The 26884-nt window shown below is 42.1% G+C and overlaps 1 protein-coding gene across 1 annotated transcript in view; it reads right to left on the bottom strand.

Annotated features, from left to right (window-relative positions):
- Positions 1-26884, bottom strand: part of syt7a (synaptotagmin VIIa) — a 109626-nt gene that overhangs the window by 2097 nt on the left and 80645 nt on the right. The window contains exons 6-13 of the mRNA XM_034685136.1: positions 25469-25656; positions 25240-25402; positions 19791-19934; positions 7468-7570; positions 4358-4625; positions 2143-2312; positions 1728-1842; positions 884-1083 (exon numbers count right to left, since the gene is read on the bottom strand). Of these exons, the coding sequence (XP_034541027.1) occupies positions 884-1083; positions 1728-1842; positions 2143-2312; positions 4358-4625; positions 7468-7570; positions 19791-19934; positions 25240-25402; positions 25469-25656 (1351 nt within the window). The remainder of the gene's footprint in view (positions 1-883; positions 1084-1727; positions 1843-2142; positions 2313-4357; positions 4626-7467; positions 7571-19790; positions 19935-25239; positions 25403-25468; positions 25657-26884) is intronic.

Raw genomic sequence — 26884 nt, forward strand, 5'->3', positions numbered from 1 at the left:
ACGCTGTTTCTTGACGCCATTTTCCAAACAAAAAAAGTTATCTTTCCGAAGTCCACTGGAGATTTAAACATGGCGGGGTTATGTGTTGTTCTTTATTACCACTGTCGCACGGGAAGTGACGATTCTTTAGACCAATCAACGGACTGCAGTGTTTCTAGCTCCACCTTCTGGGGTCGTATCGGTATGTCTGGCACCCCAACAGAAGGGTACCAAAAAGTGGGACGGTACGGCTCGGTAATTTGGGGACCTGTCCCGGTTTTAGTCAATGGAAACGCCACAAAATGCGTGCCGTACAGAGACGAACCGAACTGAACTGCTTGGTGGAAACATGGCTTTAGCTTCACCTCTCTGCCTGTTTCTAGACTGATCAAAAGCTGGGCTGCAAGTTAGCATTTCCAGTATGGTGGACACCATTGCTGGGTTTTATAATGCCGTTCTAGAGACAGATGTGTGACATCATTGAGACTATGTCCATGTTTTTTACAGTCCGTGGAACAAGGGTGAAATGACAGAAAAGCTTTGTTGGAACCCAGTGGTGGAATCTCAATGCAAAAAGAGCTAATGTCTTAGCTCTGTGGTTGACTGGTGATCTGTCCAAGGTAAGGTGCACCCCACCTTTCACCCAATGATAACTGGGTTAGCTCCAGCCCCCCACCATAACCAGAAAACCACTGTAGATCATGAATGGATTGATGGGCACCCCATGGTTGACTTGAAATGGCACGTTTAGCAAACTTAGTCGTGACTGTTTGCTTTCTTTATTCAGATGCATTTTCAAACATGAGACCATGTTAGATCGAGTCAACCTGAAAAAAGGATAAAGATACTTGTATGTTGACACAAAAAGCAACAACAGAACAACATGAGCACTGTGAAGAGCTACCTTTCCGATAACGTCGTTGCGGCTGAGCCTGTCCTTGTCCATGACGGTGATGATGATGGTGGTCTCCCTCAGCACATGGGCAGGCACTTCAAAGGGGAAGGACTCGTTGAAGATGGGGTTCAGACAGCGCTTCATCGTCACCGTCTTCTTCTTCTCTACGCGCTTGTCCTTGTGCATCAGCCACACCTTCACATATGGATCTGCAGTGTGAACGCAGAGAACAGCAGTTTACATGAGAGCCAGGATCATGATGCCCACAGTGGGTCAGGTTTGCAATTACCCTTTTAATTGTTGAAGTCAGGGGAAGGCAGCGGGGAAGCAGATACCTAGTTTGAGCTCAAGGTCAACTCATCCCCTGAGCTGGGAAACATAAAAATGAGGAAGTATTTATGGAAATAGGGCCTGGGATTTGTACCACCAATTCTGGAGCATTAGCATATCCCTGTAATGCACACAGACACAGCTAATACTACTGCAGGAAGAAGTAGCTTTACAGAAATATGCCACAGGAAGCGACTCACAGTGGGACCTGATACTCTACAAACCAGCAGCAGACTGAGCTGACACAGATTTGGCTGGCAGGCAGATGATCCTCACAGATATACAGAAAAGGAGAGAGAGAGAGAGAGAGAGAGAGAGAGAGAGAGAGAGAGAGAGAGAGAGAACAGGAAAGGGGAGAGTTGCTGGAGGTAATGTCACCTTGCTGCCACAGTTATGGGTCACAAAGTTTGCCAACATGTGGACGGGGGCTGTTTTTGTGGAACCAAAGAGCTTCCAATGTCATCAGACTCTTAAAGAAGGGTCAGAAACAGACAAGACTAAACAAACAAGGAGGAATGTCTACCTGAGGTGCCCCCGATATCCATGGCTTTGAGATTGCGCGCTTTAATGATGTTCACAGTGATGGTGTTGGCTGTGGGATTATAGCAGAGAGACAGCAGCAGGTCTCCTCGTCTTCCCTGTGGGAGACACACACACGCAGACACAATACAGTGTGAATCACCCAGTCTAATATCACATTTCATCAGGGAACAACAAACTCCTGATTACTCACTAGCTTGTTGTATAATCTTACAACACTGCCCTCACTGATCTAACTCCATGTGCCAAACACAGACGGTTCCAATGACCAGGCCGATGCTCATCCTAATCCTATGTCAATCAAGCTCACATGCTAAAAAGAAGTCAACAATACTCTAATCACAAAATCTGAATGGAAACACTCGGTTCATCATTCAGGTCCTCCCTCCGTCTCTTACACTGCCATCACTGCAGGGCTTGAGCTCCTTCCAGAAGGTCTTTATCTGGCCCAGTTCCACCTTGTTAAGGGGGATTGACACCTCTCCAATGGGGTCATTCCTGCTGAAGCGGTCGTAGTCCAGCACCTGAAGGTAGAGAGTGCGCTCTCTCACCTTCTCATACGGGAAGCCTAGACAGAGGCAGAAGAAGAGAAGAAGAGCGGAGAGAGCAGAGATAGAGAAAGTGAGAAACACAGGCTTGACAGAGAGAGAGAGGGCATTTCAATCTGCACCGGGCTAACAGGGATGAGTGTGGAAAAGGCCAACGTGCATTTAAAAATTGAACCTCTCTTTGATGACTCGAGTCATAACCACCTACTTCATCCATTTTTAAGATCACCAGCGATCCCTCTAATTTTCGAAGCTTTAGAAATGTATTTTACTCATTTTACAAAAGCGCTGTCATGTAAGCACAATGGTTCTAATAAAACAGAGTGAGATCATACAGAAGAAGTGAGACACTCACTGCTCTGTGTGGTGACCGCTGAACATTTACAGCTTACAGAGCTGAAGAATATTATGTCTTTTAAGATACACCTGTTTTTAAAATGGAGATTTGTTATTGCTAAAAAAAAATATGTCTAGATTTCATGCTGTGTTTGTGAATTTTCACACCATCTCCACACGCACTAACCGAAAAACAACTCGGTGCCTTAGCAAAGAATGCTTCTTAGATCCTGAATACAACCTTGCATGTAAAAAGACATCATTTCAGAAATCATTACACTGAATTATACTCTTGTGTCTATTTTTAAAAGATCAGTGTGACACATAGAAATTCACTTTCTCTCGCCCTCTGTTCTGCGAGTCCTTCCTCTGTGCTCATTTCCTCACTGTCAATATGTGCTCTGCTAAAAATCTATGGCTCTTTGAATCAACACGAGGACAGAAGTCGGAAACAGCTACTCTGGCCCCACATTTTTAAACTTTGTCTGTATGGATTAAACCAACAAAGTAAATAATGCTTTAATTAGTCTCTTTAACAGTGCTGGTGGGCACTTTGTTTTTCTTTTTAGATCAAGCATGACTCGCTGAGTTCCCTGTTGGAAAGCAAAGCAGCTCCTGGCTGTTGCATCATTTTTATCATAAATATTAAAGTGGGATTGATTTTCTCAGCTAACTCTCCGTGACAACAAATCAAAAGTTAATTTCTCTAATTATACAATAACCACTTCAAACTGAATCTACAGCTGTGCTGAGGTCTTACAATGGAATCAACATCAAGAGTAAAGACGGCCGAAACACTGGTTCCCTCAACAAGCTTTTGTAGTAGGAAACGTGGTCTAACTTGACAAAGACTATCAAATCATTATCAATTTAGACAATTCTGGAATAGATTATTTCCGTTTTAATGAAGCCCCACTTCTGTGGGGGCACTGTGGGTGCTGCCATACTGTGATTGGTGCTGTACCGAGACCAAGCGGCAACCTCTAGTCTCAAACTATGCAATTCAATTCACTTGAGGCTGGCCTCAGAAACACCGGAAACCACATACACACCAATTCAAAAAAGATGATATTTGCAGCATTGATAAACATGTTTACAGCCTGGTTCAAAAAACGGCTTGGCTCTACGTAGCTAATTTCTCTATCTACCCACACTGTACAGGGGGGAATTTTTTTCTAACGCAACGGTTCAGAAGATATCAAGATTACGAGTTTTTTCCCAAATAAGGACATGACTGATTTGACTCACTGGCGGGGACACATAGCTGTTGGCTAGAAGGCTCAAACTCCGCCTCTTTACGTTACTCTATGCCTGGTTGAGTTCAGCATTTCCAATATGGCTGCCGCTGTCGATTGGCTTCAAAACAGCGCTCAGGAACAGATGGGTGACGTCACAGATACTACGTCCATATTTATACAGTCTATGGTAGAGACCTGACAACATGTTGGTTTAACAACCTGTGGTTAAAGTTAAACAGCAGATCGCAAACAAATAAAGACAGAAAAGCTGAGTTCTGATCCTTTGACTATTGATAAATAATAACAGGAGAATGTCTAATTTGAATGTCACTTTGCATGATAATTTTTAGTTTAACATTTTTCAGATTTTTTTCTTTTTGGGAGCTTTAATAGAAAAAACAGGAACATCAATAATGAATACATGAGTTTTCAGTAGCTGGGTGAAATGAGTGACAGAAATAAATAATATTCATAATGAAAATGTCACAGACCCTCAAACAAGAAGGTTTCATTCCAGTGGGGGTTGAGGTTCTTCCTCTTGACCTTCGTCTCCAGCTTGTGCTTCTTGTCAGGCAGCAAGTAGATTTTGACGAAGGGGTCTGAGGTGCCAGAGAAGTCCTTGGCCGGGAGCTCTTGGCCACGGAGAACCTTGACGGTGAGGGTTGTGTTCTGGAAGCTGTAGCCTATACTGAACTGGATCCGACCAAGCTTCTCACTGATGGGCCCTTCACCGTCGTCATCCTCTGAACCCGGAGACAGCTGCAGGGGGGGGGCACAAATGCAGTCAAATAAACACAAAGACATGCAACAGCAGCTATTCACAGGAAAAGTTCAGTTCAAGGGCACACACTCTCTCCAGCACGTGCACACAGACCGTGACAGAGAGAGAGAGAAGCTGTGAGGAGAGGAGATCTTAGAGCTGCAGCGTGCTGGAGAGAGTTGCTTAAAGGCAGAGATTGGTTTGACATTAAGAACACTTGAGAGTTTTATTTCCGTTTTAATGTTCTTAAGAGGCAGGAGGTGCTCAGATAGAAGATAGAGGAGCTTTAGACCACCCATTCCCTCTCAGCCTCTTCGACTGCTTTATCACTGCTGTGCATTAAAAGGCCACTATCTGATAGCAAGCAGCGGACAGTAAGAGAGAGCAGGAGACAAATAATGTAGGAGAGGGAGAGCTTTGCATAAGGGGCACGAAGAGAATTGTAGCTCAGCTCAAGGTTGGTTCTGTGCTTGCAGATGCCTTTATGCTAGCTTCTTTCTTCCTGCAGCGTCTCTTTCTATCTCTGTCCTTGGTTTTTTCTTTCTTTCGAGAACAATAGCATGGATTGGAGTGAAGCATCTTAACACTAGTTTGCGCAACAACCTCCGTGCAAACACTCTCTCAGAGTATCACCTGACACAGTTCTTTCAGAGCTTTAGGCAAGAGCTTCAGTTTCAAAGTGACAAACACTCAGCTTTTGTCAATATGGGTTTTAGAAGTGACACGCAGAGCGGTTGTGAAATATTCCAAGTCTCATTTATCAAACAGTGTGAGTCACCTTGAATGGCTCGTCTCGCTTGATTGTCACTGTGGGGAACTGCCTGAGTTTTTTGTTATTTTTAATGTCTTTCTATTACGACTCATTTTACTACCATGTGCAGCGTCAAACACGGAGGATGACTCTGCTGCTTTAGTCCTACCTGGTAACGGAAATACAGCTGAGTATGATAGTTTGTCAGGCTACGAGAGGAGATAAAACTTTCAGATCTGTGTGATAGAAGGGAGGGGATAGAAAACATTAGCAAGTGGACAAAAATTAAGTGGCCTATACTGACTCAGAAAAACAGACCAAGAATCATGACAAAAGGTTTGATCCACTAGACTGATCTCTTCAACTCAGTTCTATGCTAATCTCTGTTTACGGCAACTGTGCGCGCACACTGCGTCATCAGTGTGTTTGTATGGCTGTGCAGTTAGCTAACCAGGGAGCTAATGTTGCACGGAGGGTAACAACTGAAGATGGATACAGTCAACTTGTGCATAGCTTGCAGCTACAGATGCTACCGGTGTTCTGATTCAAAGAGTGACCTTGCTATTGGCCACTAAGGGTTATAGGCAGAGTGATGTTGTTTCCCACAATGCAGTGAATGCATCACGGTCGTTCAGTGTTCGGTTGTCCTACGGTCGCGGTGGATATTAAACGTGTTTTGAAATGGACAGCAGAAGTTGTCTCTTCCTTTACCCACATCCTATAAGATATTTAATGAAGTGTATTAAGTTAATTGTTAATGCAGAGTCGACACGGTGTCAGATTAACGACTCTGCTTTGAGCTGGTAGGTTTTGCGTTTTCTTCAGTGTCACTGTCGCTCGTTTCAGCTGTGTTTACATTCAGCTTCGAAAGTCTTTAAGCCCCACCTACCTCTCATCCCGTGACATGATTGGCTGTTCAATGTCGTCTTCTTCTTCTGTCAAATGTTTGGCGACAACTAGCATTTTTTTTTTAAGTTATATTTTTGGCCCTTTTACCTTTAATTGAGAGGACAGCTGAAGAGAGACAGGAAATGTGGAGAGCCGAGAGCGGGGGAAGACATGCAGGAATCGAACCAGCAACCCCTGCGACGAGGACTGTAGCCTCTGTATGTGGGGCGCTTAGACTGCTAGGCCACCAGCGCCCCTATATTGAATTTTTTTTGAAAATGTTTTATATTTATATTGAGAAAAATTATATCGCGGTAATTATCGTTATCGAATTATTGCCCAGCACTATTCAAGAGGACTCTTTCCATGTTTCAGACACTGACGGTGACACATTCGTCTGAAAGTCACCAAATAACAGGATCACTCTTTAAACTAAGCACTGCTTGTTATGAAATGGTCATAATCCTGTCAGAACTCTGCTGTGCTTGAGGAATATTGATGCCAACATCCACTGGCATCGCACGACAACAACATTTTGATAAATTCAGAGTTTTAATCTAGTGTTTACAGCTAACTTTTCTAGATGTATGAAGCAAAATGTTACTTCCATTGCAAAAATCCGTCTTTATTTTTAATGACATCAGCCGTCCACAGATCTATTGTATGTGCTAACTGGTGCCAGGGGAAGGGGTACTACTTATAGGTAACATAGGCAACCAATTTGTGGTGCCAGAAAAGAATTGTTGTCATTTTGACCCTTAAAAATGAAGCACCAGTCGATATTTGTGTTAACTCTTCTTCTTTGTAATAGATAAAGTGCAGTAGATTCTGTAACACTGTACTGTAGGTGTTTCCAGGGCAAGCTTACTCATCTGTAGACAGAAATAGCCCCAAACAAATCTGCCGTTTGAATAACAGTGTGAAAGTGTCTTTGTAAATAACTTTTCTAAAGACTCACATCTTTGGTAGAAATCAATTGGCTCTTGGCCTCTATAGATTTTAAGGTCGGGGGATCAAGGATTGGGAGACAGGCTCGAGCAGTGTTGTGTTTTTGTCTTTTAATGGGAAACACTGATGATGATGATGATGATAATGATGATGATGATGATGATGATGATGATGATGAAGAATATTATACCTCAGACTTGAATTGGTCTAAAGGTGGAGGAGGGTTAGTGTGCATGTGATGGAGAGGCTCTTACCATCACCATGTCTCCAGTGAGAGAGTTGGCAAGGTCAGTCACAGAGGAGTGGCCGTCAGCATCAGGAGGCTGGCCCTTGGGGCTGTTAGCTGGCTTGTTGCCCCTGTAACAAAAGCACAGTGTGACCCGGAGGGAAAAGCAGCACAGATATCTGCTGAGAAGCTTAAGTCATCTCTGGAAAGAGAGAACGTCTGAGCACACAGGGAGTCCAACCTCCACCTGTTTGGCACTTAAAAAACCATCCTATCTGAGAGGCCCAATTGAGTCCAAGTTTGCTTTGGATAGATGTCCCCTCAAAGAGGATTGTGCTTTCTCTAGCTATCATGAGCGAAGCCAAATGAAGCCTGCCAGAAACTCCACAGATTAATGGCGGGCGCTAGAACTGAGCACATTTGATGTAGGGAGTTGAGTTTGATGAAACTTGGAATCTTAGATGACTGTACATATGTCCAGTGTGGCAAACATCCAAATCTCTAACAAGAAAGTTACCTCCACCAAATAAACACACATTTTCAGACAGGAAACAAAACACAAGCAGCTAATTTGAAATTCATAAAAACCATAAATGATCTTCATAATTAAAGTTAATGATAAACCCTTAGTCCCTCTAAAGACAGTGACAAGACACACACGTATAATGACATGTATAGCAACATGAAGTCAGTAAATACACATTGGACAGACATGTACAGCAACATGTAGAAGACCAGACGTTAAACAGGACAGGTGTTGTGTTTGTGTGTTTAAATCCCTCTATCAACAACACAAATAAAGTAAAGGCATAACAGAGAGAGCAGAGATCTCCCATGGCAGAGCTGCTTCTCAGGTACAAATGTTAATAGATGTTAATTTTGTAACGAGGATTGTCCAAACATAACGTTAAAGTGGGACAAACATTCTGGGAGAAGAAACCTCTATGTTCATACACCATGAAAACAAGAAGAGTCACAAAGTGTCAAAGAAAAAAAACAGTAGAAGAGGACTAGAAATTAAAAAGAGAACCAAGTCAATCAAAATCAATAAAGTGAAAGAAAAGATAGAAGAAGAAGAAGAAGAAGAGAGAGAGCCGAATGCAAAGGTCCAAGGCCAATGTAATGTGAGACATTGGGCACAAAACACTCCATAGATGACTGGTCGAGGCACATGGAGCAGCTGAACACAGAAACACTGTTAGGCAATCAACAAACAGTAAGAAGAGAAGAAAAACGTAAACAGAAACACAGTGAAAAGAAACGAGCAAATGCACAGAGGATGCTCAGGTAGCGGAGACACACACACACACACACACACACACACACACACACACACACACACACACACACACACACACACAAACACACACAAACTCACACAGGACAGAAATCATAAAGACTGTAGATAAGATAAAAGGTTCAACAAGGAATGTGAGAAATAGAAAAGCAAGCTGAAAATTATTTATCTGTATAAGAAGAGATAGCAAGTATTAATAGCATGAACAGTGAGGTTACGAAAAAACCAAAACCAAACAGAGAGTGAGATTGTTACAAACACCAGCACATTAGAGAGAAAAAACAGAGCTGCAAGAAAAAGATAGGGAATGAAGGAAGGGAAGCCTGGAAACACAAGAAAGGCTTAGTTTGGTCAGTCTGATAAGTATCAAAGAATAAGAGACCAAAAAAATCAAAAGGCTATGCACACACAATATCTCTAACAGGAGACAAGAGGGCGAACATGCTGAAGGGAGAAAAAGAGCACAGAGGAGAAAAAGAAAAAGACAATAAATACGATTGGTCACCAGGAAAAAGGAGAGCAAGAACCATGTCTTTACGAGGAGAGCTCAAAATAAACAGTAGATGAGATTTAGAGTGAAGAGGTACGTATACCAGTACAAAAACATAACTTCTTCAAAAACACAAACGGGAGAAATAGTAAGAGCGAAGGAAGAGCACATTTAGAGTGTTACAAAAGAGGTAAATGGTAGAAATGGAGTACAAATTATAGAGGTGTAGCTTTCAATCTAAGCTGATTTTCCAACCTTTAAGCAACACTCTAAAAGTGTGGAACGGGGGTCACAAGGGCCAAAGCACAAACCGGCATTGGCTACATGTGCATATAGGATATATGCAAGTAGTTGTCACTCAGAGAGTGAAGGCAATGCCCTGGACAGGCAGGAAACAAGGAGCCCATAGCAAGTCTGTCTGTCTGGCCAACATTCTCACTGAGAGAATGTGTTCCATTGTTTTTTATTATTTGTAAATCCGGATGAGAATTGATGTTGAATGCAATAATGTGTACATTTTTGCAGAAGACAAGGACAGAACCGGGGGAAAATATACTGACAAATAGACAGACAGAAAAAGCAAGCAAACAAGACAAGCAAACAATCACTTCATCCAGCAAAGGAACCAGAGCGAGACGGGGGGAAGGAGGGATGTTAACCACTTTCACGGGAAGGGAAGGGAATATTCATCAATTGGTGTTAGTTGTATTAGTTGCCAAGGGAGGTAATTGCATTTCAGGGGCATGTTAATTTATTTATTTCTTCTAAACTGCAGGCAACGAGTCTGAGAGGCGAGGGGAAAAAGGGCTGGGTATGACACTAAACCAAGATCTGAGGATCTGCTCAAAGGAGCACTAAAGCAAGGAGAGAGACTTTGGGTTTGAAGTAAAGCGAGGCACCTCCCTCCTCCTCCACCTCCCAACTATCGATGGGGGAGTGTGAGTCTTCAATTATTCATTCTCTTCATGCTTCATTCAGGGGTTCAGTGCATTCTCAGGTAAGAGCTAGTGCAGCCAGGGGAAAGGCCTTTTTCTACCAGCCCTGCTCGACAGCACCTGAGACGATCCTCCGCTCCAGTGCTTCCTCCGGGCTGAGGCTGCAGAGAACAAGATTCCTGCTCCACATTACACAGTACTTATAAATTGAAAATAAAGATTTGTTTTGCTTGTATTTGATTTCTTAAAAGCGCTATATTAAATGTTGCAGAAGGTAATGTTACGACTGGTGCTCTGTCAGATGTGCTTTAATAGCCTGCAGTTGTCTACAGTGACCAGTGGGAGGCAGAGTGGACTCGACTTCAGATCAGATTCTCCCACAGCTAAGGCACAGAAAGTGGGCTGTTGGCATAGCAACGGCTCTAGAAACACAGACCTTACATATCGGGGGGTTCGGGGTGTGTTTGACGAGAGGTTGTAGGGAGTGGGCACAAAGGGTAGAGGGTGTGTTTAGAGGGGTGCAGTAAACAGGCAAACACACTGTGAACAAAAAAAAGAGCAGGTTTAGGATATATGACAGGTACGGGTGAGAGCCTCGCAGACACACACATTCACATGAACACACATATGGAGGCAGGCGGGCCACTTTGGGTTTCACCGTCCTGTGATACTATCCTGTTTGTTGTTACCTGACTGAGGGCCAGCCGCTCGAAGAGAGGGGTAGGGGGGGAAAGACACTCCACTTCTAGGCTGGAGAGAGACGCGAGAAAGAAAGCCCAACCCAGACCCACCTCCCCTCCCTCCCACCCCCCCTCCCTCCCACCTCCCTCCAACTCTTTTTTTTTTTTTTTTCATTTTCATCCCCACCCCTCTGCAAACATGTCACACTCAAGCAAACACGCCTGCCTGAGACCATGAAGTGATGTATTTCAATGTCTATGCTCAATTTCATAGCCGCCTACTATATCTATCATTTGTCAGGGGCCACGGCATACTTCCCAGCATCACACACAGTCAAATCCACAGCAGTGAGGCATGGCGTCGCTTACATAACTCAGCATCAACATGAAACACATGAACATTCACACTCGAGTCAGCCAGTCCGTCCCTGCTGCTGCTTTCGCTTCTCGAGCTACCACCAAACACTCTGCTGCGATGTATAAATATGGATGCTTTCACTGTTAACTAATTGCTTCCTGCAAGTTGGAACTGGAAAGGAGTCTAAAATAGCATCATTTACTGAAATCCCATTTCAGGAAGAGGCAACAAGGGAGGTGCTAAATGCTGCCTTCTGTGTTTCTGCTGCTTTTTACACTCAACTCCAAATGGAAAACAGAAAACCACAAGACGATTCAGAGGGTGCCAAACGTTGATCTTTATAAGTACTGTTTTATGTCTGTTTCACTTCTATTGAAAGCTGTACTTCGGGTGTTTTTAAACGGACTGTGTTTTACTTGGATGACTGGCCGATGCACTATTGACTACATTACATTAAAGCGTTGCAAACATGATTACTTTTGAATCCAAAGATGAGCTTACCCTATCTATTACCTCCATTTATAGCCTCACAGTGCTCTATGGATTAAGGGTTTATGTCTCCTTGCTCGGTTGCAGTAACATTAAATAATCAGAACATCTAAAAAGTCCATTAGCTCTCCAAACATGAGGCTACAAAATGTTTGCATTCTGATTAGGTACAAAGATTTCCTCTGAGATGGAGGCTGCTGCAGATGGGCCACCTGTTCTGAGGCAGGACACAGGAGTCCCAGGTTAATGTTCCAAATAGCTCCCCCCATCCATCTATCTGTATGTAAGAGACGAGCATGTGTCCCAGCATGTACGTGCTGGCTGGAGTGCTGCCTGCCTGCAGCCCTGCATAACGCATGGCTGTGCAGAGTAGCCTAAGTACTCTCTCCTACGACTCTCAGGGAGGGAAGATGGATTTGTACCCTGAGTTTTCGCTCATGACATATGGATGGGCGGGCGGATGGATGGATGGATGGATGGATGGATGTATGAATGCACTTCCCTTCTCCTCCTCCTCTCTTTTTGACTACATTCTTTTTCTCTACCTTTGTGCTTCTACTCTCTCTCTCTCTCTCTCTCTCTCTCTCTCTCTCTCTCTCTCTCTCTCTCTCTCTCTCTCTCTCTCTCTTTACCCGAATGCATCTGAACACCCCCCCCCCTCCCCTTGTCATGTTTAGAGGAGAATGGTGGCCACAGGGAGCTGAAGCCTTGGGGACAGCCTGATCCGGAGTCCCCTAAAGACTTGTTTAGTCTGGGCTGTAAAGCTGCTTTCACAAGAGGAGCACTGTGTCAGACTAGCAAAGCAGAGCGTAATCAATTTACATGTTTGTGTGCAAACACAGGCACAGATTTTATCATCTGGAAGAATTAAAGCAGCATTTTTTTTTTTTTAAATCCATGAAAACAAGACCTGAAATTCACACCCTGCCACATTTGCATGTCCTCAGTCCGACCTAACATCAGCGTGTACAGTAGACGGCCTCAGCACACATCCTTCATCACATTAAAACTGAACTCCTCCTACTCCCGCTAATGTGGTTAGGGCACATAACACACAGTCATGATGTTAAATAAACAAACATTTATATTCATTTAGGTATAAGGTCATACAAGCCATATGCTGTGGTTGTTTTTATGTCAATTTAAGCACTGTAGTAAGCTCATAAATTATGAAGCAATATAATATATAGCCCGCTTGGCAATTAACAGACACTGAGAGCGCCACAGAGCACTTCACGTCTCCCAGGCAGAGAGCAAACATCTCAATTTATCACTATCTGCAACATGTTTTCTAAAACTAGAAATAACTCTGCTGGCTTACACAAAATGATGTAACATTCATGGATGAATAATTGAAAGACCACAGGCGAGTGGATTGAATGTTAATGTAGCACACGCATAAGTCCTGCCTCTTCCGTCTGTGAGCGTGCCTCCTCATTGGGCGCTCTGTCTGCAGTTCAGAGAGAGATCTAGATTCAATGCTCTTGGGGATTGTGGCTTCTCTTTATAGAAACAGGGGAGGAGAACCTACAGTATAGGTTCAGTGACTCGCAACAGAATTGTATGAGCGGAGAACAATGAGGCGTTACCGAGCCACTGTAACATCCCAATTGAGCTTTTAAAGATCCACAAACCACCGATGTCTGGGATATAACATCTCAGCATGTCTTGCCTCAGATTCAAAAACAACACACACTTCTGCAACTCAAACTGAGCTCCTTCAGTGTTTAATCCCTCGACCTTCCAAATCTCTCTTTCCCTGTTTCTCTTCAGATGCCGTAGCCTTGGTTATAAAAGTCTCAATCATGACCACTGACTCCGGTGCCGTCACTCAGCTCCTGCTTCACTTCATAAACAAATGGCCGCTCAGAACACTTTCATCCATTGCACACACAAGGTCAGCGGCGGAGCATAACGAATATCAAGCACTATAACACCTTCTCATGGCCGGTGGGGAAAACAGCGTGCCTGTTTGGCTTGCCTTCAACGATGGCCAACAATGAGGCGTAAACACACTGCTGAAGGCTAAATAAGAGGCTTCTCTGTAAGTATTTGCTGAGCACTTTACATACATGTTCCTATTAATGAGATTACCTGCTGAATTATAATACAAGGCCAAGACTATTTCTGTATCCAGTGGGGGAAAAAACGTCCGTATTTATAATGCTTTAAGCGAAAGTGGCAACACAACAAAGGTGTAACAAAGTCTATTAAAGGGAAGCAATTTTCTGTACTCGTACTCCTATTGGAATGAAAGTACAGAAGTTTTCATTGGAGTCATCAGGTCAGATTTTGACAAAGCGATTTCCAGAGCACATATTTAAAAAGCCTTTGTTTATATTTCTCTGGCAACATTTCAAAGTGAGTAATAAGCTAGTCTGTTTAAAGGAAGCAGGATGAATATTTCTCTTTATAAAGACTAAGCATGCATGAAAAGGTCGACATCAGTGCGAAGATAAAAAGTGGGAAACTGACCAGGAAAAAAGCTAAAAATGGACAGTGATAGATCAGAGGCAAAAACCTGATTCAACCTTTGTCTCTAATGAAATAAGTAGAGTTAATTGTGGAAAATGGAAGAAGAAGACATCAATCCTGAATTGTCTGTCTTTCTCCTGGACTAGAATGTAATGTGTGTGTCCTGTATGTGACATAAATTGTGAGAAGTGGCTGTTTACAGGCTATACAGGCCAGAGCGGACATTACTGTCAAAGTGGCTAATGATGTTTGATTGTGGACTTCCCTAATGAGCTGTGTTTACTGTCAGTTTATTATTCTGAGGGTCCCAAATTACAAGAGAATACTTGCCTTTGAACTAAGGCTGTCAGTGTTAGCTCATTAATCACAATGTGATTAAGCTCCAAAAACAACATTTATATATCTATTTTTTATTTATGTGCTATTTTGTTCCCTTTGGCACACCGTAAATAAGCTGCCACAGTGTCTTCCTACTTCCTGCTACCACTGTGATGGAAAATAACACCACTGTGCTACTGAATGGCGCTTTTCGCTTTAAAAAACTCCCAGACAGAATGAAATACCGCTATGTGCTATGTATACAGGGGCAGCTGATCATACTGATGTTGATCAGAGGCAACTGCATCACAAAACCCAGCAGAGCACTATTTTGGAGTTTACAAATGACCGCAGACCTGTGGATGAAACAGCTACTTTTAAGTCATGGTTTCAGCCCACACTGGTGTTGCATTGCAGCATTTATTTGAAAAATTAATTTAAAAGTCAAGATCATGAAATACATTTATGAGCATTTACTAAAGACCCTCACCACCCCCTTTATTCAGAGTTTAGACTTTTGCCAACAGGGAGGAGGTTCACTTATACTAGGAGAGCAAGATCAAACCAATATCTTAGATTATTTGTGCCCTCAGCTGTTGGGTTTTTAAACAAGCTGTAGGACCTTACCTTGGTCTCATGTACAGGAAAGATGATGTCATCCATGGGAGTTAAGTTATATGGATGTGTACTTGAATTGATTTGTGAACTTGTGTTTGTTGTTGTGTGTATTGCTTGTATATAGGATGTGTGTAGGGCTGCTGTTGCGAACCAAATTGCCCCTTGGGGACAATAAAGATTTTCTAAGTCTAAGTCTAAGTCTAAATTCTCAAATCAAGACGCAGATAGGAATTGCTCTACCGTGTTAATTTAGACTTTAAAACTTTTTGGAAATGTGAAATAATGGAATTTAAACATGCAAACTATCAAGCGATTGATAGACAATTTAAAAATGTCACAACCCTGCTTGTAATACAATTACTTTTACCAAGCTCCAATTTATTGGCTGAATTAAAGGACCTAAAAAGCTCCTGTAAGGAACTTTTGTAGTGTTGGCGCCCCCTGTGGACAAAGCAATGAAAAATCTCATCCTGCTGTCTTCAAACAGTCAAATGTTATCTCTCACTGTGAATCTTGGATATGGAAAATATGAAGAGGCTGTTACTCACCTAGGCAAACCCTAGGCAGTTTTAAGAGCTCCTCCAAAATAAAACTATAAATAAATAATCATTCTTGTTTGGTCTGATTTGCGTTTTTTGGCCACATAGAGACATCTGATTCAATATCAGTCTGATTCATGTCCAGTGACAAACTCCTCATAGCAGCTTTAAGAGAGTTTGAGAAGTTTCACCATGATACTATTAGTGATAAATCTTACATAGCAACAGAGATTTATTGTCTTATCTAAAAATATTCTGCTGACATTTTTTTAAAGGGAAACTGTGATAGAAGAAGGCTCACAACCATAGGTACTACTTTTCTACGAACCAAAGATACTCAAAGCTGCTTAATGTATGAGTTGTTCAAAAAAAATAAATTATGATATATACTGACATTATAACTTTGTTAACCCTCCTTAATATTATCCTTGGGGTCAATTGGACCCCATTCAATGTTAAACATCTCTAAATTTAAATTTGGCTTCATATTTCATGACTTTTCCAAATTTAATGGGGACAACTGGGAAAACGTAAAATTAAAATGTTGATATGTTCCAATTTCCTGTAAAAAAGATTACTCATCGGTTCCTTTGGGTCAATTTGACCCCAGGCTGTTTTAGCTGTATAAAACATTATCAATATTTTACACACATTTGTTTTGGTTGTTTTGGATGATATTGAGGTCATTTTAACCAAGGACACTTCCGCATGTAGGAGCTGGGATCGAACCGCCAACCTTTGGATTGAGATATAATATTTCCAGCCACCATGCCTCTATAGACATTCAATGATGCGTCCTGTGTCATTTTGATAACATAGAAACAAGGCAGGGCCGACGAGAGCATGACAAACTCGCAGCAGTTTGATGTTCTGTTTTAGAAATGAAGTCCTTCTAAATGCTTTAAATTGTGTTTATGTGAAATATATTTTATTTAAAGGGTTATTTATGTAGTCAACAAAGAAACATAAAGTACTTGACACATAAACCTGGGTAACAATCAGTTTCTGGAGGTTTAAATTGCTGGGGTCAAATTGACCCCAAGGATAAAAGCTGTAAGTAAATTTGAGGGTAACAGGAGGGTTAATTCTGATGCATTAGTGTGCAGGCTGCATTTTACAATAGTAGCTGATCAAGGCAGAGCTAGTTTATCACATACAGTTGGCTGTTAAGTCCAGTGGTCACAAGATAATCGAGGGGTCACCAGACAAATCAAGGCTTGTGAGATGATTAATAGGACCCCGGGAAAAAATCTACTGCTTTTTGCCTCTTCCTAAATGGTGAAAAAATCTCTAATTTGATCTTTCAGTGGCAAAAGTTGCTTTAATGAAGCCATTTGAGAAAACTAAGTAGAAGTGTCTCTTTGGTTGAACTGTTAATAACTCACAGACATTTAAAACGTGACCGGGAGCCCCAACAAGAAAGTGCCTTTTTCTAAAGGGTAATATGCCAAAGAGACAGGAAGTTATTTTTGTTGCTGTTTTAAACCTTGATCAATACACTAACTAGCAACTATCAATAGCCGCCGGATCATTTTAATGGAGTACTAAGTACATTAGCCCAGTGGAGTAAACTTAGTTACATTACCCTCCTCGCAGCATCAGCATGGCAGCCATGCAGAGCAGCCCTTTGATATTTATCAGCAGGAGATATATTTCACTTTTATGCTGATGATGTTAATGTTCGAGAGTCACATAAACTATTCACATTAACCTCTCCGCCTTTATCTTCTTTTGAAATAATTTTACGAGGAACATCTTGTCCGGCCTAATAAATTCAAAAGCTGTGACATGAGTGATGCAGGTATGGAGATGAGTGATGGCCACATAAAAGACATGTTTGATGTTAATGCACAGACTGCGATGATATGGCTGTACGGAGACAAACGGAGGCACAGCTTTGTCTCCGTCTTGAGAGCCCCGTTTAGAATGAGCAATACGCCAAGAGTGATTGATTCAATCACCGACAGACATCTGTGAAGTCAGCACTAACACCACAGGGAATGATATACTCCCAGCCAGCTTATAACTTGCATTTCTAATATCATATGGACTTCATCTGAGCCTCTAAAATTAGCTTCTCGTTAATGTGTGGCGAAAACATTCATTATACATTTGAATGTGTAATCTGTCACGTAACAAACAAAACAACGAGGGGCTCAAGTGGAATTATTTTGAAGCCCAGGAGAGAAATACACGAGAGCTGACTAAAGGGCCAAGACATCACAGCTTTCATTATATTCAAATCATTTTTTTTTAACATCCTGGCTCTCTATTGTTCACAGAGTGTAAACTGCCAGTCATCCTGATGTGACTGAAAGAAATGAAATGAACTTCAGGTTAATCTAGAAAACGCCACAACGCACTCAATCACCGCTAATCGAGGTGAGTCCTGCTCGGCCACATGCTGGACCGAGCAGCCCGGCGGATTCTGCTTGATGTTTAGTCTATTAGTGGATTTCACAACCCATTTAAGGAGGTTTCCAGGTGAACACAAAGGCTGGGAAAAGCCAGATGTAATGTGCAACGGCAAATTACACAGAAAATTGCGCTCCACTGTGGCTCGACGGGTTTCACACTAATCCCGAACAATGGAGATAGTTTTGATGTTCACAAAAGAGACATTCTTTCTCAAAGAATACTTTCATGCCTGTTTGTAACCCCATGCAGAGCTGTGTTGGCTCTGGGAAAATGCCACAGGATGCTTGGGGGCAAACGACTACAATGAAACAGACAAACCAAGACACAAAGGTTTCTAACCAGTCGTCAGTGAAGCGTTGCTCGAAAAGCAAAGGCTTTCAAAGTACAGGGATGGAATCTGTTATCATGCTGGAGCAAAACAGATGTTCTAAATGTCTCAATTACACACACTCAGCTTCATACTGCAATTGTGCAGTTTAGATAAGAAAACAGTTACCATCTGTATTGTATCAGAGAGCTAGTTTTGAATCAGGTGTCAAATTGATTAAACACTTGTGAATGAGGCATAATTGCTGTGACGAGTAAATCAGAATCTGTTCACCCTCCTCTGCCATTCTGTTTCTAGGTGTGCGTCATATTATGTATCTCCAAATTGTCTCCAATTTGTTACAGAATCAAAGTGAGGTTAAATCGAACTAATTGGACTGCTGAGGAAATCGAGTGTGTTGCATCTGCCTACGGCTGGACTTAACGAATGTAGGGTTTCACTGTGGCTCCGCGGTGTTACAAACTGGTGCAAGCAATGATCGCAACCACCATCCACGGCTGCAAATGAACAACGCAAGAGCTTCTTGTTTCATAGGACACAGCCCCCTGTACTCGTTTGTTAGTCTTAAACTGCTTCAAACCAAAAAAAGCAAAGAGGTCTGTTTCCTAAACAGAATGCTGAACTAATTATTTTGGGAGATAGGGATATGCGAGTGAGAGTGCTGCATCCTTACAGGCGAGTGGAAATATTTTGGTTTCTCGTGTATAAGGTGGCTGGCAAGGAAAAGGTTTATTTTTAGCAGCATGTTTATGTAAGTGACTACCATGTTGTGGAATAATGAGGAGGCTCTCTGGGCCCTCGCTGGAGCTACAGAGACGGGACTCTCAGAGCAGCAGAGGGTGATTGAAGGGAGCTAATGAGCAGGAGGGGGAAAAAAAAGAACACAGGCGTAGAGAGGGCTGGGATAATAAAAGCATGGAAAAACACAAAGGAAATACAACAATTACCAATAGTAGGTCTCTGTGAGGCAGGAAGACAAACACATGGATGAAAATGGTGGAGGAGAATGTTGTCGTGATGGTGAAGATGATCGTTACAGTCAGGCGAAGAAGACCACTGGCATGAGAAGACACTGCTTCGTGTGATTTGGGGACATTTTTGAGCTTGTTATGGCTCTTTACTGATGTCAGCATTATAGGCTTTTTTCTGTTTGGCTTCATTGTCAGCTTTTATTTTTATTTCTGTAACAGAGAGTCAAGCTCTGCCGCTATTTCAGTGGAAGGTCTGTGGCACATCACACTCAAGTGCAGTGACTCAACCGCTAACACTAGAAAACACAACTACTCTCCTCTACCTAGATTCTCAAATCATCTCTTGTTTTTCTTCGATTTCATATCCCTCCTCATCCTTTCATTTGCACTCCATTCTCTCACATACAACAAGCACTCTCACACATTATCTGGTACCTCTTCTCAGGAGGTGGCTCCTGATTGGCCGCTGGTGCCGGTAGCGGTGCTGCCTGCGCTGTTTCCTGCAGGTCAGGGATATTGGCAAAGTCATCTTGCTCGGACACACCTATGGCCAAAGCCAGGACCACCATCTTCCCCTCACTGGCTCGCCATGAGAAAAAATTTCAATAAGAGATAGAAGGAGAGTCGAGAGAGGAGAACAGATGCAAAAGGGACAGGGAGATCAGACGTGAAGAAGGCGTGGTGCGGGGGGGAAAGAAGAGAGGAGAGGTCATTTAAGGTGACGATGAGGACAGAGGAGCAGAGAGGCAGAGGAACAATAAGAGACCAGAGGAAGCAGTAACAGAGAAAGTGGTCATAAATCCGCAACACAGAATAACATCCCAGCAGTAAGAACTTTGTCCAGGGAAGGATATTAAGAAGATACCTTAACCTCAAAGGCCAAATTAATAATAATGTAATGAATTTAATGAAGTGGTGATGAAAACAGCTGCAGGCAGTGTTCACATCGTAAAGACAACAAATAATTAGAGGAAGTGTTGACGATTAGTTAATTATTGTTGATGAATGTGATATTTAGCAGCCTGTGCATCAGCTTCTACATATATTAACAGGCCTGTATACACATGCACTCACACACCACTCCACCCACACACACACAGTAATCTATCCAGTTATTTCACCTGCCTCCCGCTTTCCCTCCAGACTCACCTTTCCCATCGAACATGGCCGTCGTCTTTCTCAAGAGTTAAGATTTAATTAAGCCTCATTAAGAAGATCTGGACTAATTGTTTCTATTTGAGTGACACAGTGTCTTGAGGTGCCTGGTGTGTGTCACCGTTTCTGGGTCACTGCTCTCGCACTCTCCGTGTCGCACTCTTCCCATTTCATCTCCTGAATCCTGCCACACTTTGCTCTCCAAATCCCCTTTTCCTCCCCTCATCCCTATCCCCCTACTCATAATTCCCTGCCTCCTCATCACTGCCTCCTTCCCTCCTTCTGTCACCAACATCCACACTTCTATAGCTTAAGCCTTCGACGGCGTTACAATACCTCAGAGAATACCTTCCACTAAGAAAAGCTGGTGCTGCCAAGCTGTGAAAAGATATCACCCTATACTTCACAATTCCTTCTCTTTTACAGTCTGCTGTCAAAAGCTGTTCTAGCAGCACCGTGAAGTCTTGTTTAACAATCTCCTTCTTATATGTCTGTCTATACGAGGCTCCAAAGCTTTATACCCACAACAATAAGTCCTTCAGTATTGCAATGCTTCATCGAATTGATTCTATAGGTTTAATTGTTTTCAAGCATTTATTTACTTATTTATTTATTTTCCGTTTGGCTAACTGTTCCAACTGTTCATCCATCAATTACCAACTCCTTTTCAATATCAAGCCTATTACTCATCTGTTATGACTAGAATTAGCCATCGTTTTAATATTTATATTGTGGTTTTTTTCCAATAGTTAACACCCTAAACAAATGTATCCGTTACTTTCAGCAAATCAAGCCTGCATACATGTATCCACTGTTTCTATCCTATTTTATTAACTGTTAAGTCATTACTTCCCTTCCATGGAGATTATTTAGAAGCCTGCTCCTCACGTTGATATTCAGCGTGTTAACATTTCTCTATGATCCGTAGCTGTTTAATACCGTCAGTAATATACACTGTTGTGAAGGAAGATTTGATTTAGGGGGAAATAACACATTTGGCATTATTTTTGACATGGAAAACGTTCACGGTTTTTTAATGATAAACGATAATTGATCGTTAACATTTCCAAAGATCGATCAAGTAATATACTTGAAATTTACATCCCTAATTCAAAGAGATTTACCTTATTTGTTTTAATATTTAATACTTTCATTTGGGAATTGTTCACTTTCCATTTCTCTATAATTGTTCTGAAATTTTCCAACAAGGTATTTTTGTAGTTAGTTTTTTGTAAGTTGCGTATAAAAGTGTGCAGTGGTTTTATTTGAGTTACAACACACCTTAAAAATGAAAAAGGATTACTTTGTTTACAAATAAATATAAGAGAAAAAATATAGATTGCAACTGTCCATATCTGAGAATTTAAATAAATATATAAATAATAATAGTTCTTTAAACTTTGAGTTCAATCCAGTTTCTTGAGAATCGTTAGAGAATCGTGAGTGAATCGTATCGTGAACCAAAAATCAGGATTTGAATCAAACCATGGGTTAAGTGTATCCTTACATCACTACCTCTACAGCTTGCTAACTTTTTGGACTGATAAATCACAATTAGATCACTTTTTTCACATCTTTAAACCACAACATTCAGCTAAACATTTCAGCCTTGAGACCATTTAATGCATTTTGCATTAAAGCTACCACATTACAGTTAGCTAACTATTTGTGGGCCTGCTGCTGGCTTATCCTTTGCTTTTGGCTAACATTTTCTTGCCTATTACTTTCAGCCACACCCGTTATTAAATACTGTTAGCTAACCTTTTGTTCATGACCTAAGCTAAAATGTTGACCTAAAACATTGTGACTTAAAGCTGTTCATCACTTTTAGCCATATGTTTACCGATTACTCTAACTTTTGGCCTATTATCTATTGAACTAGCTGCAGTGTCTCCTCTCACTTATTAGGTTATTTTTAACATTAAAGCTACATCATTGCAGCTAGCTAACTGTTTGTGGGTGTGCTTTTGAGTTTAGAAAACTGTCAGCTTATCCTTTGCATTTAGCTAACTAGTTCTTGCCTATTACTTTAAGTAATTTTGATTATAAAATACAATTAGCTTTATCTTTTATTCATGACCTAAACTAGCATTTTTTAACTTTCTACATAAAGCTGATTATTGTGACTGTTTTTCAAACTTTATGTTATAGCTTTTTACCCATCACTTTTAGCTAACTTCAAGTTTTAGCCTATTTTCTATTTCACTTTTCTAATTAATTTAACCTTTTACTTTTTGCTAACTTAACCTACAAATTATATTTCTTGTCTTGCTTCTCTGACCTTCACTTTTTAGCTGACTAGTAGCTACGGAATCTCTTTTCGATTGTTTAAAATTCACTGTTCATTGTAGCATCATATGTGCATGTGTTACAGCTGACTCAGTGTAGGTTTTTAAATATTTTTGTTTTTTTTAAATTGGATTTAAATTAGGTTACCCTACAAAACTTTTGATATATTACCTGAAAATGCTGAAGCATCTCTGGTTTTGATTTGCTGTTCTATATGATGTAGACCTAATGATATGGCACTTCTACTGATACTGACAGTATAACAGTTATTGGATCCCTCTTCTCCTTTCCCCTCTTAAGTATGGGCATTTACACTTAAGAATATTGGTAAAACACTTTAATCAATGCACTGAACATTAAGGACGCAGAGGTGATTGAGGGGACGGACACTGACACCAGGATAAATTATTGGATTTGAGCCAAAAAGTGTGAAGACCAATCAACCCAAGAGAACCATTTGGTGAAACATCTCCAAGGGCTAGATATCTGTGTCAATCACATCAACACATTCACTGAGTAATGATTCACCCACAAAGGGAAACTGGCCAAGACTGAAATTAACTGGCTTGAACAATGGGTCATGTCTATTACTAGACTGCTCTGTCATCTATCATATGAGGTGTTACTGTTACAGAAAGGGAAATACAACAATGACCTCGATCTCACATTTACAGTGGTAAGTGCTATATCTGACTATTATGGGTGATATTTTCTCAATGACCTTGATGGTGGCATGCGCTGCTTGGCCAATGCTCGGTTTAGCCTGTGGCATTAGTTCAGCTGTGTCATACTTAAATGCCCGGAGAAGCTTTAACACGCATAAAAAAAGGAAACTAATCTTAAAACGCTACTGTAGAAGGGATTCAGTGGCAAGGGACATTAAACACGTGTTGTACCTTGGCAGTATCCTTCCTCGCCCTTCATCACAACCCTCTCTCCTTCATCTGCTCCAGCTGCACTCCTGCCCTAAAGTAACAATATGTCGTAGAAGTAATGGTGCTGGTGACATAAGATCAATTCTTCAGGGTTAACACAAATCTACACACGGCTGCTTAACCCATGTTCTTGTACTGATGCACAGCCACACGTGGACAGTGTGATGTACTGATGCTGACACACATGTCAGTAGGGTAGCAGCTTAGCAAGCAGACAGATTTACAATCGGCACATCAACAGAGGTGCGATTTTAAGGGCAAAATGCTGATTCAACTTACTGATGTGTCTCCTGAGCAGGATAGTAAACATTTCTGTGTCGTCCAAAACATGCTTCAGAAATAACATAATCCAACTGAGTGGGATGGTGTGAATAGGAAATATATTGTGACTTTTTATGACACTGTCTTGTGAATATCATAAACTAGCACTGTGAGCTCTGTCTTGTAAGGACAATTGCAGCAGACAGGCTGAATGCCATCCAAACAGATGTTACTGCTTAGCAGAGCATACAGAGCAAACATTGAACAATTCATCACAGAATGGGGTCGAAATAGCTCACAATATGCTCCAAGTTCCTCGCCATTTTTCATGCACATGATGTCATTTATTCCAAATTAGGAAAAATGCATTTCTCTTTCAGATTGCTCAATAAGAAGCTCTCTCATTTCTCTGGCTGATCACTGATGCAGCACAAATGTTAAAGAATATAATTGCTCACTATGTATTAAGTCCTTAAACACCACACTCAGCTGATTTTATGAAAGGATCATTAAACGTATAACTTCATAAATACCAACTCTAAGAATAGAAACAAATAAACATAATGTAAATATGCAGAATCAGCAAGTGTGAAGTAAAATGTTTCCATTAAATGAGGTGGGGATCCATCTGCACACCCGCAGGCCCTTCAGCTAAAAGTCAACAGCTTATTTGCAATTAATAACTCGACACTCAGTAACATATATAATCAATTTTTAGAACAAGCTGACATCAGGCCTGCTCATCTGCGTTCTGCTTCATCATCCTGCATTAACATGATGAGCTATTACATGGTTTAAACTGCCATGTCAAGTGTAAGTGCCATCAGGCACGATCTGCACATGCTCCAAACACACAACCTTACACAGCCTTGACTTCTACATTATACTTCTACTTGTCTGCACACAGCTCATATTTTGATGGACAGAAGTAATATCCTTCCCTGGATATCAGATTAAAACTGAAAGAAACCCCCCAAAGAAAAGAGAGAGAGTCATGTTTCACAGAGGGGAAAGTAAACGCAGATTAGTCAGGTACTTCAACATACATAAGATATAAATGAAAGAGTTGATTCTATAACATTTAAGATTATATTCTGATGCTAACAGACACATTAAACAAATATAGATAACTACTAAGCATAGCATAGCATAGACTTGAACATGCAGATAATGACAGAAGCCTGGCATGTGACACTTCAGAGAGACACCATGTGATGTTATGAATGAGGACTTCAGAGACTCACATGAAGGATTTGACGTCCAGGCCTCGATTCTTGATCTGGTCCATCATGTAATCCCAGCTGCCAGGATTGGCACGTGAGCGCCCTCCTGCTCCACCTCCCCTATAGCGAGACGCCCCTGCTCCTGCTGGGCTGCCCCGTGCCCCCCGGGGACCGCCTCTTGTACCTGCATCCCCACCCTCACCACCGCTGCCTCCTCCCTCTCCTTTCCCTGCACCCCCACCTCCACCACCACCCCCTGGCTGTCCTGGTGCAGTGTGTAATTGTCCCAAGCTCTGTGATGTGGTGGGCGGATGGCCCAGGACAGGGCCCGGTGGATGGATGAGAGGCTGCTGAAGGCTCTGCTGGCGTAGCAGCGTCCGAGGCCGGGTGGGGATGTGCTCCAGAGTAGACGCATAGGATAAGACTGGATCCCCAAAGCTGGGAGGGCAGAGGAGCAGGGAGGAAAGAGAGCGCAGAGAAGGCCACGGCCGGCAGAGGACAGGATGATGAGGGGGGAGGAAGGAGTCAGAGGACACATGGGAGGAGGAGGAGGAGGAAGAAGAAGAGGAAGAAGAAGAAGGTGATGTAGGAGGAGAGCAAGAATAGGTGAGTTTTTCAGGAGTGGTAAGGTCAGAGATGAGACATGGTGGCACAGGGCAGTAGGAGGACACAGTTAAAGAAGTCAGGTTGACGTCAGAATAGACACAGGAAAGTTCATCCAAACAGGAAGTTGATGATGGTGAGGGGGAGGAAGAGGAGGGGGGAGAGGAAGTCAAAGTGATGTCGGAGGAGAGGAGGGCAGAGGGAGGAGAGTTTGGAGGTGGAGACAGAAGAAGGAGGAGAGAGAAAGAGAGCACGGTGAGGCAGCAGCAGTAACAGCAGTAGCAGAAATAGCAGTAGAAGGTGCAGCCTGAGTGATCGCTGTGTGCTGTGTGCTGCTGATAGGCCTGAGTCCAGCAGAAGTGTGCCGACTGCGAGCTCCGCCTGTGCGCCCGCGTCAGGTGTGTGTGTATTCTGCGTGGTTGCACAGCCTGAGCATGCTGTTTGCGTGAGGGTGGGTTTCGCGCATGCAGGAGTCGGATGTGAACTGTCCGCAGGGGTAAAGTGCGATTCAGCGCAACTTGACCTCGTCGAGGTATGTGCGCGGTGGCTTTGCAGCTCCCTGGCCTTCTTGATGACGTTTTTTTGGTGTGATGAGAGATCCCCATTTTCCCTACTCGTCATTCAACTTTTTCCACGCCTGATTGCCTCTTTTCCTTTCTCTCTTAGTCTATTTCGTCGTTTAAATACATGCTGCACCTCTAGAGACATCCCAACAGCCAACCAAGTCCTACAGTACGACTCCCTCCCTCTGTCACCCTCTCAGTCTCTACTCCTCCCATTTAGAGATGAGTTGTAATGGGCCCACTGCTTTCCCTCAAAGGGACTTCAGTTGTCACAAAACTATGATATCTTATTTACATAAACAACATGCGTTTGTTTTGTGGGCTCTTGTGTACCTTGTAACCTTTTTTATGTTTTTTTTTCTCGACTTACTAAATATATCCTCCTGTCTTTCAGATCACTGTGTAACCCAGACTTCCAGAATTAGGTCATGAGAGAGCTATTCACATCAGTTAGGTGCCTTTTTACTCCGCCTGGCATACTTTACCTAACACAATTTCGC

Source organism: Notolabrus celidotus, chromosome 6, assembly GCF_009762535.1.
Source record: "Notolabrus celidotus isolate fNotCel1 chromosome 6, fNotCel1.pri, whole genome shotgun sequence".
Classification (NCBI taxonomy): domain Eukaryota; kingdom Metazoa; phylum Chordata; class Actinopteri; order Labriformes; family Labridae; genus Notolabrus; species Notolabrus celidotus.